We start from the raw sequence: 15,398 nt of genomic DNA on the forward strand, positions 1-15,398 counted from the left end.
TAATTTCCTACTTGAATCTTAATTTAGACCATGCTCCCAGTGAATCTCACAGCTCCCACGGAGTCCCAATAGAAGGAAGGGCAGAGGCCAGATCCCTTGGAATCATTTGGGGAGTAAGAGAAATCTCATCTATTAATGCAGCAGAACCCCAACACAATTATTAAATAAATGCTTGTTGAATGAATTAATACTCCTCATCCAGGAAGCCTTCTTTCAGCTGACATCTGGGGGCAGCAGAGGATAGAGGCCCTAAGAATGGGAATTTGATTTCTGACTGTCAGTGAATCACAAAGAGATGTAAATATATGAACATTAGCACAGACAGATGTAAAGATATAAGAGAGAGTATGTTGAAAATACTTTGACTGGAACTTAGACTAGACAAAGGGGAGCAATATGAGGTCATGGTATAAAACTAAGTATCAGTTAAACTTTAGTTCAATAGACAATACACAGTGAAAGTTTTCAAGAAAAGTATATTAAGAAGACAATTCAGACAATTGTGTCAAGGATGAATTGAAGAAGATGCAGAAGGGAGGCAGAAAAACCATTAAAAGACTATTATTATAATTATGTAACAAGAAAACTGGTAGGGCTAAACTACAATGGTTGCATTAAGAATGAAAAGGAGAATTTTTATTGAAAGTAGAATGGATAAAACTAGCTGACATTTTTATAGCTCTTTGATGTTTACAGCTATCAAAAAATTTTCTATACATTATCTAATCTGATCCATTGTAAGGATAAAATTACCATACTTACTACAAAGTACATATTACTAGTCTTCCTTTACAAATAAAGAAACTTATTGGGGCAATGGGAAAATAAGTATATTAGTGCCATGTTGGTAGGCTGTGAACTGATCCAGACATTTTGGAAAGCAATTTGCAATTATGATCAGAAAGGCACCAACCTGTACATATCCTATGTATATACCCAGCTACCCTATTACTTGGTCTATACCATAAGGAAATCAAAGGAAGAGAAAAGGGATCTATGTGGATAAAAATATGAAAGAAGTTCCTTTTATGATAACCCCAAACTGAAAAGTTAAGGGTTTTTCCTCCTATTGAGAATTGGCTAAATAAACTGTGATTTTTTTTTAGTCTAATGGAATATTAATGTGCCATAAGAAATGGAGAAATTAACAGTATTTGCAACGATATTATGAAAGAGAAAGCAACTTGGAAAGACTTTAAGAAATCTGACCAATACAATGATAAACTATGAGTCCAAAAGAATGAAGATGAAACATGCCACTTGTCTTACTGACAGAGAGATGATAAAATGCAGAAACAGGGATACAATGTTTGGGATACAAACATACATGGCACAGTGAATAGAACACTAGGCTTAGAGTCAAGAAGACTTGACTTCAAATCTGCTCAGACAATTGCAAGCTATGTGACCCTGGGCAAGTCATTTAACTCTGTTTGCCTCAGTTTCTTCATTTGTAGGATGATTCAGAGAAGGAAATGGCACCCCACTCTACTATCTTTGTCAAGAAAACCACAAGTGGATCATGAATAATAGGACATGACTAAAACAACTGAGTAACAACAAAAAAAAGTGGGAATTTATTTTGTGAGAGGGAGAGGGAAGATTTTGTTTTGATTTTTTAAAATTATGAGGGTGTTAGTAGTAGGGACAGCCTAATAAAATATTTATTACTTTAGAAAGAAACAATTTTTAAAAGGAAAATTGAAATCCAGAGAAATTTAAGTATATTCTTGGTCTCACAGCTAATTCTAATCAAAGACAGGAATTAAGCCCAAGGCTTTCTTTACTTAAAGTTCATACTTTCCACTATGCTGCTTCTAAGTAGAACTGACAGAACTTGTCAACTGACTGGATGTAAGAGACAAGAGAAAGGAAACAAGGATGATTATTAAGTTTCAAGTTTAGGTGATGGGGAAAATGTGGGTGCCATCCAGAAAAACAAAGGAAACATTGTCTCATTTGACTCTGAGCAGTTTAAATTTTATTTTTTGAAAGTAACTCAGAGAAATTGAGCAGCCACTTCAACATATCTCTAGAGGAGGACCAGCCCAAGAGGGTACTAGATATTGGCTACCTTCACTCCCCAGTGGGATGCACAGTCCTGTGGAGAATTATGGCGGAACTTATTGGAGAATAAACATCCCTCTGAACCCAACAATGCCTACCTCCCTTTGAAAAAGGCCACGTAGAAAATTGGGGAATAGGCATTGACGAACTTCAGCAGGAAAGCTTTGAGGATCAGTCGCTCCTCGAAGGTCTGTTCTGTTTTCGGTACCTCTGCAAGAAAAGAACAAACCCGAGCAGGGTGGTGAGACCGAGGGGATCCCCGCTTCCTCTCTCTCAAACCCACAAGAGGAAATAGTGCTAAAGTCAGATTGGGGAATTGGGTTTGAATCATGGCTCTGGTCCTTTGTAGTTTTTGTGACTGCAAGAAAAGTACTTTTCCTACATAAGTCTCAGTTTCCTCATTTGCAACATAGATATATACATTCACACCATATATTTCAAGAGGTTCTTTTGAGGGAACATATGTCTGTGTGTACATGTGTTAGTATTTATATATAAAATTTTAAAAATACTAAAAATTAACAAATGGTATGCTCCAACCTGACTGAAATAAGCTATTTATGTTTTTAAAAAATAGGGAATGGACAAAAGACGAGAAACCAATAAAAGTAATTACCAGTTCCCAACATATAATAAGTGCTAAAAAAAATACTTGTTGACTGACTAGAAAAGGTTAATTGACATAAATCAATCACATCAACAAGGGGATTAGAAGTTAAGAAACTGATGTTCTTGCCAATTGGAGTGAAACATCAGCTAAGGGCAATGCTGATTTAGAGTATAAACTTGTTTATAATATCTTACTGAGGAGCATGGTGGATAGTTATAAAAAAAAATCCCCTTATAAAATAGCAAAAAAGAAAATGGAGAGAAAAAATGCATGAAGTATGAGTAACAAAAAGTACTGAGTAACTAGACAGTGAAGAAGACAGACTGGTAGAAGTTAGGAAGACATCTCCCCGAGTTCAAATCTGACCTCAGACACTTTCTAGCTGTGTGATCCTGGCCAATTCACTTCCTCTGTTTGCCTCAGTTTCCTCATCTGTAAAATGGACTAGAGAAGGAGAAAAATACTTGGCAGTATTTCTGCCAAGAAAACACCAAATGAAGTAACCAAGAGTTGGATATAATCCAAAATAACTGAACAACAATGAGTAGCAAAAATAAACTAGAGAGCTTGTGCCAACGGAACAACTTTGATTTCAAAGATATTGTTAAGACAAGGTACAATGAGGCTCATTACCAGAATACTTCCTGAACAAGTATAATGAAATAAAATAGGCAAAAGGAAAGAAGGCATATTAAAAAGGAATATTCAGTCAAGAAAAGCCAGGAAATCAAAGGAAAAACATTTGCCTGAAGCTCAATGGAGACAGAAGCTGAAGTGATAACGATTAGGTGTTCTGAAACAAATCATAAGTCTTCTACTGAGGCATGATGGAGAAGTGATGGAGAACTTCAATTAATCCAGACATCTGATAGAGTTATTATTCTGCCAAGAGCAGAGCAATGAGTAATTTCTTGACATGCTTTAATGATAATTTCCTCTTTAAAAGATAGAGGAAGCAACAAAATGAAATTGCTGTTCTGGATTTAATTTATACCAGCAGTGAGGAACTGGTTACTATGGAAGAAATGATGGAACCCTAAGGAAGAGTGATTATTCTATCTTAAAGTTTTTGATAGAGGAGAGAAAAAATGTGCATAGTCTGATAGGTATCCTATATTTGAGAAAACAGATTTCACAGGTTACGAGAAGGTATAGATAAGATTTTATTACCTAAAATTCTTTTTTTTTAAATTTCTGTTTCCAAATTTTTCTTTTATTTTAAAATTTAAAAATTATGTTTTTAATTTATTATTATTATTATTTATTTTTAATTTATTTTATTAAAAAACAGAATAAGAAAAAAGAAAAACAGAAAAGGAACATAAAACAAAATAATATCATCATGTGCCTAGCAAAACATCAGGCAGGATTCAAAAAATACAATAAATTAACCAGTTCAAGAAAGGATATGTAATAGTAGATCTCTTAAAATTCTACAGGATAATTTAGTTCAGGAAAAATGGGAAGTTCTTAAGGCAGAGGTTCTTAAACTTTTAGACTCATGGTAATCTGTGTCTTTAGCTATTTGGTGAAACCCTAGGAACCCCTGCTCAGAAGAATGTTTTAAAATGTACAAGATAAAATACATATTAGTACAAAGGAAACCAATGTTATTGAAATAATTATCTTTTTTTTTTAAGTTCATGTACCCTATGCTAAGAACCTTTATTTTGAGGAGACAGAGAAAATTTCTCTGAGGAGGAAAAAAGGGCATTCTAAAAGCATACTCTAAAGATATTCAGAAAATTCACCAAACAATTTGAATTTTAAGACATATGAAGATGAAAACAAGGAAGATGAAGAGATAAATTGAAAAGAGAATTACTCATGTTTTTCCAATGACTTATACCATGTAAAAATAATTTCAGTAGTGCTAAAAATGTTGTTAAGGAAGCTAAGGACAACAAAAATGGTGGAAGGGTTTTAGTTTTTTTTTTTTTTTTTTTTTTTTTGGGGGGGGGGGGAATAGAACAGGATTAGAGAAGGTTACCACTATTACAAGAGTGTGTGGGGTAGAATAATAATAATTGATGTCACAGAGAAACCAGAATAGTAACTCAATTCTCTTTTGCCTCCTTTTTTTTTTTTTGCCAATGAAGATGATATTTGAACTTTAAAAGATAGAATATTTTTTATTCTATCTAACTATATATATATGGAATATAAATCTCTCTGTGTGTGTGTGTGTGTGTGTGTGTGTGTGTGTGTGTGTGTGTATTTGGAGTTGATTACAAAGAAAAGTAAGGAGATAATATGAAAATATACTATCTTTGACAAGATCGAATCTCTTGAAACAAAGGAACTACATTTTCAGGCACTAAAAGAAGCAGCAAATCTGATGGTTTTATCTGAAAGATTATTAAAAGAAGAGATGTATCACATGAGTGGGAAAAGGACAAATGTCATGTTTTTTAAGTGGAAGAGAATAGAGGTTGCTGATATAAGACAATGAGTTTAAACTTTATTCTTAAAACATTTTTAGAAGGTAGGTTACTGTACATTTAAAAGAAGTAATGAACAATAAGAGTCAGCATATCTTGATCAAGATCAAGTAGTTTAACATAAAGCTTTATTCCCCTCCCCCACCCAGATTATATGATCACTGATATAAGGATGATCTTTGAACTTTAAAAAGATCGAATATATATGGTTGATAGGGAGTTGATTCCAAAGAAAAGTAAGGAGATAATATGAAAATACACGATCTTTGACAAGATCGAATCTCCTGAAACAAAGGAACTACATTTTCAGGCACTAAAAGAAGCAGGAAATCTGTTGGTTTTTTTCTGAAAGACTATTAAAAGAGAAAATGTACCACCTGAGTGGGAAAAGGACAAATATACCTCCAAGGCTGTCCTATCTACTAATCCTCTTATTTTATACTTTTCATTTTACAGATGAGGGAACTAAAGCACAGTAAGATAAAATAGCTGGCCCTAAGTCACACAGAAAGCAAGCATTAGAGGTATAATTTGACCTTAGGTTTCAAATGCCAGAATAAGTATTTTTTCACTATATTATGCCAGGAACTATTACAGATATAGTTTATTTAGATTTTAATTAATAAAGTGTTTCAGTATAGTTTTGTGCAAAATAGAGAGAGATAGGCAATGGCGCAATTAGATGAATTTGGAATTTGTTTGAATGCCTGAGTCCAAACCTATAGCAGTCATTAAGCATTTAGATAGAGGCTTCCAGTGAAGAAGCTCAAGAAATTATACTTGTACTATTTAGCAATTTTAGTACTGACTTTGGAGAAGTGTGTGCATGTTAATATATCTGCAAAATTATAAGCAGGATATATACATATAACACATAGACGTGTATGTTTGGATATATTATATACATGTATATTATATATACATAGATGTATATGTATATACAATGGGCATATATGTATTAGATACATGCATACATATATACACATACATATGTGTGTGTGTGACTATATGTCCTGCTTATAATTTTGCAGGTGGCACAAAGCTGATAGAGAAAGCTAATGTTCTGGATGACTTTATAAGGAGTAAAAAGGATTTTAGTCCAGCAGTTTGGCTGTTGAACCAATTGAAGAAAATGAAAATTACTAGGATAGATGTCAAATTTACACTTGGGTTTAAAAAATGAATACTATGAATACAAAATGGAGAAGGCAAAGTAAGGCAATAAATCATCTGAAAAAGATCTGAAGGTATAAATAAATTCAGACTCAGTAGGAGTCCCACAGCAAATAGAGCTTTACAGACAGAGGAGACTTCAATAGCAACCCTACATCTGAAAAGGAACATCCCTCAGTATACTTCACAAGTGGTCATCCAGTCTTTGTTTAAAAATTTCCTTTAAGGGAGATTCTACTACATCCTGAAAGAGCCCATTCCATTTTTGAATAGTTCTAATAGTAAAGACATTTTCTATCAAACTTAATTTTTCTCATTATCATTCTTCCTGCTTCTACTTTTGTTCTTTTGGACCAAACAGAATAATTTTAATTCTTCTTCCTTAGGAGTCCTCTGTATACTTGAAGACACCTGTCATGTATCATGTTCCCCATCATTTCTTTTCTAGACTAAACATCCCTAGATCTTTCAACATATCTTTCTATAATATGAATTCAAAGATCTCCATCATTTTAATCATTTTCCCCTGGCAGAAGTGTAATTATTATTCATTCATATATATATGAAGTGTAATTATTATTCATTCATATATATATATATATATATATATTCCATTTTAGTACTTGCCAAATAGCCTCCTCCAATATTCCCATTAGATAAGTAGAATAACAGCTATATTTTAGGACACTGGGTAGTTTACAAATAAATCCATTTTTTATACATCTTGTACATTTTCTCATTTGAATTTTAAATGTATTCCAGTGCACTCCATAGTACAAATGTTATCATTTTACAGATGAAAAGAAAGCTAATTAAGTGTCTAGCTGGGACTTAAACTCAACCATTCTGGCCTTAAACACTTAGATAATCTCTATGTTTCCTTTCCTTTTGAATCTGTTTCAAAGACTAAAGCAATGTCAGTCTTTTAGACTCATCTTTACCCTAAAGATTTTCTATTCCTCTTCACATCTTTTCCTATCTGAATTGCATTAATCTGGTATTGCCAGACTTATAGTTTTGAGCAGTCCATGTGCCCCATGGCATTCTTAAAGCATTTCCTGAATTATCCCTTGATCACCACAGCTCAACTTCAACTAATCACATTGTTGAACTTATGCTACCTTCTAACTTTCAATCTCAGCAGCATCACCATGAACTGGAAGTCTCTATGGCAGAGCGTATTTTGGGGTTATGAGTCCAGGCCACTGTTTAATGGTGAGTATGACTGATGGGTGACACAATAGGCATTGCTTAAGTTGAGGAGTTTTTAAAAATCCCTACTTATTTACATGAAATTCCTCAGTCTGGATTGTGTTAAATATCTCCAGGCTGCTTAGCCAAGGAGAGCCATATAGATTAGAGAAGTAGAAATGAAGAGTTGGGGAGGGGGTGGGATATGATTATATAATTGTAATTCAATGGGAAATCAAGCTGGAAAAAGTTCACAAGGATTACTTTTTTTTGGTATTAATTTTTTTTTTAAGTTTTGATTTCCCAATTATATTCTTCTCTCTTTCTCTCTCTCTCCTGGGAAAGTAATCAATCAAATATAGGTTATGCATGTACAATTTTGTAAAAATTTCCATATTAGTCATTTTGTACAAGAAAAGTTGATTAAAAGAAAGAAGTGAAAAATAATAGGTTTCAATCTGTATTCAAACAATAACAATTCCTTTTTGGGAGACAGAATGCTTAGGAATCCTTAGGAATTATCTTGAACTTTTGTATTGCTGTGAATAGTTAAATTATGCACAGTTTTCTATCGAACAATGTTGCTATTACTGTGCAGAACATTCTTCTGACTCTGTTCATTTCACTATGCATAAGTTCATATGTCTTTCTAGGTTTTTCTGGCGTGATCCTGCTTATAATTTCTTATAGCATAATAACATATAACATAATAACATTAATTGTTTATCCATTTCTCAATTGATGAGCATAACTTTGATTTTTACCACAAGAAGAACTGCTATAAATATTTTTGTGCAAATAGGTTCTTCCTACTGCCAGTGGTACTGCTGGATCAAAGAGTATGCTTAATTTTATAGTTTTTTGGGTATAGCTCCATATTGTTCTCCAGAATGGTTGGATCAGTTTATAGCTCCGCTAACTGGCACATTGATGTCTCAATTTTCCCACATTGCCTCTAACATTCGACATTTTCCTTTTCTTGCCACATTAGCCAATCTAATAGGTATAAGGTAATATCTAAGAGTTGTTTTAATTTGCATTTTTCTAATCAGTACTGATAAAGAACATTTTTTGCTATGACTTTGATTTCTTTGTCTGAAAACTGTTCATATTCTTTGATCATTTATTAAAGAATGATGTTTATATATCTGACTCAGCTTTCTATATATTTGAGGTTTGTTGCAAATTTAAAAAAAATTTTGCTTTCCTTACAATTTTGGTTGCATTGATTTTGTTTGTACAAAAACATTTAATAATTTTATTATTATTTAATATTTTAATTAATCACATTAATATTCAATGTATTTTCTTTTATATACCTAATTTCTGCTATCCTATTTCCTGATTTTTTTAGGCAGTTTTTGTTAGATAAATTGTTAAATAAAGATTTTTACTTCAAAAATTTGGATTTTTAGGTTTATATTACATCAGATTTGCCAATGACAGATTGTTTTGATAATTGCTACTTTAAAATACAATATGAGATCTGGTATGTCTAGACCACTTTCTTTTTTTTTATTGATTCCTTTTATATTCTTGAGCTTTTATTCTTCCAGATAAATTTTATTATTTATTCTAGCTCTATGGAATAATTTTTGAAAATTTGATTTGCATAACACTAAATAAATAATTTAGATAGAACTGTCATTTTTATTATATTGGCTCAGCTTATCCATGAATAATATTTTCCCAGTTGTTTAGATTTGACTTTATTTATGTGAAAAATTTTAGAGTTGTGTTAATATAGTTCCTGGCTTTGTTTTGGCAATATAAAATACTCTCAAGTATTTTATATTGTCTACAGTTGTTTTGAAAGGAATTTCTTTTGTTGCTAGACTATTGGTAAGATATAAAAATGCTGATAATTTCTGTAGGTTTATTTTGTATCCTGTAACTTTGCTAAAGTTGTAAATAATTTCAAGTAGTCTTTTAGTTGTTTCTCTAGCATTTTCTAAGTATAACAATGTATCATTTGCAAGAGTGATAATTTTATTTCCTCATTGCCTATTCTAATCCCTATAATTTCTTTTTCTTCTCTTATTCCTGTAGCTAGCATTTCTACTACAATATTAATTAACAGAGGTGATAATGGGTATCCTTGCTTCATATCTGATTGTACTGGGAAGCCTTCTAGCTTCTCCCCTTTATAGATAATGCTTGCTGATGGTTTTAGCTAAATATTACTTATCACTTTAATTTATTCCTATTTTCTCAAGTGTTTTAATAGGAATGGTTGCTATATTTTATCAAAAACTTTTTTTGAATCTATTGAGATTATCATATGATTTTGGTTGTTTTTATTATGGATATAGTCAATTATGCTGATAGTTTCCTTAATATTGAGCCAGTCCTGAATTCTTGATATAAATCCCACCTTATAATGCTTGATCTTTGTTATGTATTACTGTAATATCTTTATTTTATTTAATATTTTAATAAATAAATATTTAAATAAATATTTTATTTAAAATTTCAGCATCAATATTCATTAAGGAAATTAGTCTATAATTTTCTTTCTCTGTTTTGCCTCTTCTTGGCTTGGGTATCAGCAGCACATTTGTGTCACAAAAGGAATTTAGTAGGACTCCTTCTTCACTAATTTTTTCCAAATAGTTTATATACTGTTGGGATTAATTTACTTTAAATGTCTGGTAGAATTTACTTTGAATCCATGTAGTCCTAGGGATTTTTTAAAATACAAAATCTATTGATGGCTTGTTCAATTTCTTTTTCTGAGATGAGTTATTTAAGTATTTTATTTCTTCTTCTGTTAATCTGGGTAATTTCATTTATATCATCAAATTTATTGGCATATAATTGGGTAAAATAACTCCTAACAATTGTCTTAATTTCTTCTTCACTGGTGATGTTTACCCATTTCATATTGTCCAGGCCTTTTAAAAAATTATTATTATTATTATTATCATCATGGCTTTCAAGAAGTCTAATAATTTTTATATTATCTCTCCTGAATCTATTTTCTAGATTGGTCATTTTTCCAAGGAGAAATTTCACATTTTCTTCTGTTTTTCTTTTTAACTTTTTTTAAATTTTGTTTTATTGTATGTTGATGTGTCATAGAGTCTTTAGCTTCCACTTGCTCAGTTCTCATTTTTAAGGAATTATTTTCTTCAGTGAGCTTTGATACAGCTTTTTCCATTTGGCTAATTCTACTTTTTTAGGGATTTGTTTTCCTTGATAATCTTTTATATATCTTTTCCCACACCACAGACCTTTTTTTCATTATTCTCTTCCATTACTCTCATTTCTTTTCTTTCTTTTCTAATTTCCCTTTTAAAATCTTTTTAAAGCTCTTATAAGAATTCTTTTTGTATCTGAAACCAAATTGCATTTTTCCTTGAAGTTTCACATGTAGCTATTATGACACTATTATCTTCTTGTAAGTTTATTCCTTGATCTTCTCTGTCACCATAGTAACTTCCTTTATTTAAGTTCTTTTTTTGCTTTAGTTTGGTTTTTTGCTAATTTTTTTCTGCCTTTTTTGTGAGAATATTTTATGTGAGAGTTTGGCTCTGGCTTTCCATTGTCTCAAACTCTTTGTACTGGGGCTCAGAGTCTTAGCATGGAATTTCACTGAGCTTCAGGACTTGGCTGCTTGCTTTCACTGAAGGGTAGGCTTCCCTTCTGGCTTGTACTGGGGGGTGGGGCCTCCTTGTTGGCTTTCTCTGGATGGGGAGATTAGCTGCTGGCCTGCCCCAAGGGTGGGGCCTTGCTATTGGGTTGCTTTGGTAATGGAGTCTTTCTAATGGCTGGCCCTGGAGGGGGGATCTTGTTGCTGGTCTATCCCAGAGGTGGGGTCTTGCTACTAGATTGCTATAGAAACAGGGCCTCTCTGTAACAGGCCCTGGACAGTGAATTTCTTAACATCTCTCAGCTTTGTGGTTTTTTTTTTTCCTTCCTGACACACCCATAATCACAAATAGGCTCATGAGATAGGAGAGCAAAGGCAGTCCATACCTCAGGCTATTACAGATCTTGGCATCAAATGGCTAAATTCAAACTAATGCTGGTAACCACAATCCTTTTTTAAATAATCATTGTGCTGATTATTTTATCTTAATAATTAACATTGTGCCCCACTCCAGTTAACTACTTCTCTCTGTTTACTTTGGTTACCAAAGGATCTAAGCCTTTTCAAGTTCTGGACAGCCTCCCATCTGACTGATTTATACTTAACTCATCAGATTCTCAATGGGCTAAGGACCCACAATCCCTTCCATCAGCTTGGTTACCCACTCATCGGCAGAAAAGGAATGTGAATCCCAAAGCTCTGGTGCTCAAAGGCTTGGAAAAGTTAGCCATTGATCCTAAAGACCCTTTCCAGTCTTATGATTCTAAGCTTGATAATTTCTGTTTTCAAAATGAGTTTAAAAAAAAAAAGTATCCCCTAAATGAATAAGGCAGGGGAGATGGCATCTTCTGGGTGGCCTTCAGCTACTGCCAGATGTGTTCAAAATTGCCAGATGTGCACTACTATGTATGGTTATTGAATGAATGAATTTTCAAGATTTCTGGTATGGCTTGTATCATTTAGGTCCAAATGCTTAACAACATCTGCCTACTGGTTTTATATGATTAATGTGGGGGGCATTTGAATATTTAACCAAATTTATGTTAGTGACTAGGAATCTGGCCTGAGGGTGTGAGTTATAAATGGGCCAAGCCTGTGGATGATCCTAGATGTGAAAGATTGAGGGGAAAAGGAAATTCAGGCAAATCTAGAGACTGGGACATGGAGGTAGCTGCTACATTTTATTTCCTATCACCTTATTCAAACTGGACAGAATTAGATCTCTCAATTATTGCAGAGCAATAGGGCAAGAATTTAGTAACAATGCACTGAAAATGGCATTTGGTTCTTTCAGAATGATTGTTCTTGTCTGTACCCTCCTTGTCTGTGCTTATAAATCAAGGGGCTGGTTATTATTTATTGGTTTCATTTCTAAAAATCACACTGGAGTTTTAAGGGCCATGAACAACGTAAATAATGGGAATCGTCAATAAATAATCCAAATCTCCCTGACATACACCACTAAATCAGAGGCATGGCCCCACCTTATGCACAGGATCTTCTGTGCTTTTTCAGCAGTGCTATGATATGGTCTTTGCTGGACTTTCTGGGAAAGGAGAAAGATTCAAATTTGCCTAGTATGGAGTAGGGAATGGGATAGTAACCTGGATTTCTTGTACTATGGAGGAGATGAAAGCATGGAATTTAAAAAGGAATATGAACAAAAATGCCTTGAGCTCTATAGAGCAGTGGAGTGTCTCGAGCCATTCCATCATGACCCTACTCCAAATGAACAAAAATCAGAAGGGAGAGAATGAGCACAACATTGATAGTATTGGCTGTCAGGACCTATGCAGTATAAGATTAATTTTGCCAAACACTTGGCATAAACTTTGCTCCAGGAAGCATTTTTAAGACTAATCAGCTCTGGTTCTAAAAAAGAACAGGTGATTTCAAAGACCATTTAACAGATGACCTGTATCTTTCTGGGGAAACCCTAAAACTAGGTCCACCTGAGAAAATTGTCTACATCTTTCTCCAATGTAATCATAATAATTTTTTTTTTGCTCTTTTTTTAGTCATTTCAGAAATTTTGACTTTTTATGACCCCATTTGGTGTTTTCTTGGCAAAGATATTGGAATGGTTTGCCAATTCCTTCTCCAGCTCATTTTATAGATGAGATAAATGAGGCAAATGTGATTAAGTGACTTGTTTAGGGTTATGTAGCTAGTAACTATGTAGGGCCAGATTTGACCTCAGAAAATTGAATCTTCCTGACTTCAGGCCCACAATCAGGAGTTTTCTTGATAGACCTCCACTATTAGGATAATGAAAAGAAGAGATGACCACAGTCAAGAAGGAAAGGATAGGATAACTAGATGGCACAGTACATAGAAAACAGGATCTGGAATCAGGAAGACATACAGTAGATAAGAATCCATGCAACTCCCAGTAAGCTGATTTTGAAAAATTTTACATTATAAAGAGACAGAACCTAAACTGGACTCAAAGTGATAAAATGCCTTAAGGCATTTCCTGCTCCATAGAAATACCACTGGCACTGGAGTGGAAAAAGTATTACTTGCAATATATTCAGAATTTTAGAGGAACATTGCATCAATGAACCCAATAGCTCAATCAGGTATCCCATGGGATAGTCAAGGTCTAATTCTAAATCCATATTCCAACTAATGTCAGACCTGGGTTGTTACTGGGAGTGGGAGAGGGCAAGTAAAGAAGTATCCTCTTGTCAATGGCCTATTCTAAGCATGCCTGGGTGGCTTTGGAGGAACCTCAACTGGAACCGAGTGGGAAGTCTGAACCTGTGTGGGTGAGTCAGTCAAAGAGCATGAGGTGCTAGCTCCCTTCCCTGAGGGCAGATCAAGCTTTCACAAACACCAATGTTTCCTGACAGCACTACGGGCTGCCATCTGGTCTTATTTCTGTTTTTCTCTGTGTGTATGCTTGGGGGATGGGGCAGAGGAGGGAGAACCCACTACCCCTTTTCTCTCCCTATAATGTTGTTGTCTTGTTTGTGTTGTGGGGAGGGAAATATCTAGGCAGGAGCCAGAGAGCCAGCTGTGTAACCAGACAACCAGCTGTGGAAGTAGAGGATGGAAGAGAGGGTTTAAAGGTTCTCTTGGCAGCCCTTCGGTTACTCTCTTCTTCCACAAAAAAAGTAGAAAAGAGAATCAAGCAGAGGGGGTGGGAATTTAATATGTTTGGGTGTTTCTGGGACACACCTGTCAGGCCCAGCTGTTTTGAAGGGCTTCCTAATTGGAGGGAATCCATGGTCCCAAGGGCTGGGAGATGGGAGACCTGAAGCTACTAGCACCCTGGCCAAATGCCAGAATTCCCAAGCCTTCTGCCTAAACCCCTCTGAGGCATCTGGCTTGTGAAGAAATGGGCTTAAACTGCAAAGGGATAGATTTAGGTTAGAACTAAAGAGAAATATATTTGAAGGCTAATGAACAGGAAAGAAGTTGCCACCTCCTTTCCCCAAGGGCTTTAAAAATCTTTCAGAGACATCCAACCAGGAAGCCTAGGTATTTCTAGGGGAACCACTCCAAAACTATAATAAATATAAGCAAGCAAAACCCTTAAAAACCACAATATTGATCCATCAAATCAAAGATTCACATCCTGCATGGATCAGTTCTTTACTTCCTTTCATAGTCACTGGTTACTCTAACTATGGGGCATCCTATACAAGTTGTTACTGGTCATAAGGAAGACAGATGAGATGCGCAACTTTATCCTTATTCAAAAAGCAAACAAATCATGAGTTCATGGACAGAGTTCAGAGCACATGAAAGCAGGTGTCCTTCTCCCAAGTGCCTAAAGGCAATCTAAAGAAACAATATCTTTGGATTCTGGTTTCTGGAAACATTATTGAATTAAGGAACAGGAGGGGTCAAGATTGGCATTCATGGTTCTGCCTCAAGCCAGAGCAAGTATATAGTCCAGCAAACTTATTTAATGGTAAGTTTAGAGCTCTTGCTTATGCTAACTTTCACTCCTGCCCAGTTCAGTTCCTAACACAGATAATGCTCAGTCCTCCTGATTTCTGGGCTGATGCTCTATCCACTGTACCACCTAGCTGCCCTGACATCTTCATCCATTTTAAAGAGAAGTATTAATTAAGGAAGTACTATGTGCAAGACACTGTACCAAGTACTTATAATAAACATTTTTTCATTTGATCCTCATAACAACCCTTAGAGGTAGGTGGTATTATTATCCCCATTTTATAGATGAGGAAATTGTGTCAATTAAAATTCTAATGATTTGCTCAGAGTTATAGAGCAAGTAAGTGTTTGAGGTCAAATTTGAACTCAGGACTTCCCAATTCCAAATCTAGGCTTTTCTCACTATGCCACATAG

The 15,398-nt window shown here is 34.4% G+C and overlaps 1 protein-coding gene across 1 annotated transcript in view; it reads right to left on the reverse strand.

The window, feature by feature from the left end:
• Positions 1–15,398, reverse strand: part of ANO2 (anoctamin 2) — a 484,690-nt gene that overhangs the window by 96,867 nt on the left and 372,425 nt on the right. The window contains exon 17 of the mRNA XM_052001239.1: positions 2,166–2,277. Within this exon, the coding sequence (XP_051857199.1) occupies positions 2,166–2,277 (112 nt within the window). The remainder of the gene's footprint in view (positions 1–2,165; positions 2,278–15,398) is intronic.

The sequence above is a fragment of the Antechinus flavipes genome, chromosome 5, assembly GCF_016432865.1.
Source record: "Antechinus flavipes isolate AdamAnt ecotype Samford, QLD, Australia chromosome 5, AdamAnt_v2, whole genome shotgun sequence".
NCBI classification, from domain to species: domain Eukaryota; kingdom Metazoa; phylum Chordata; class Mammalia; order Dasyuromorphia; family Dasyuridae; genus Antechinus; species Antechinus flavipes.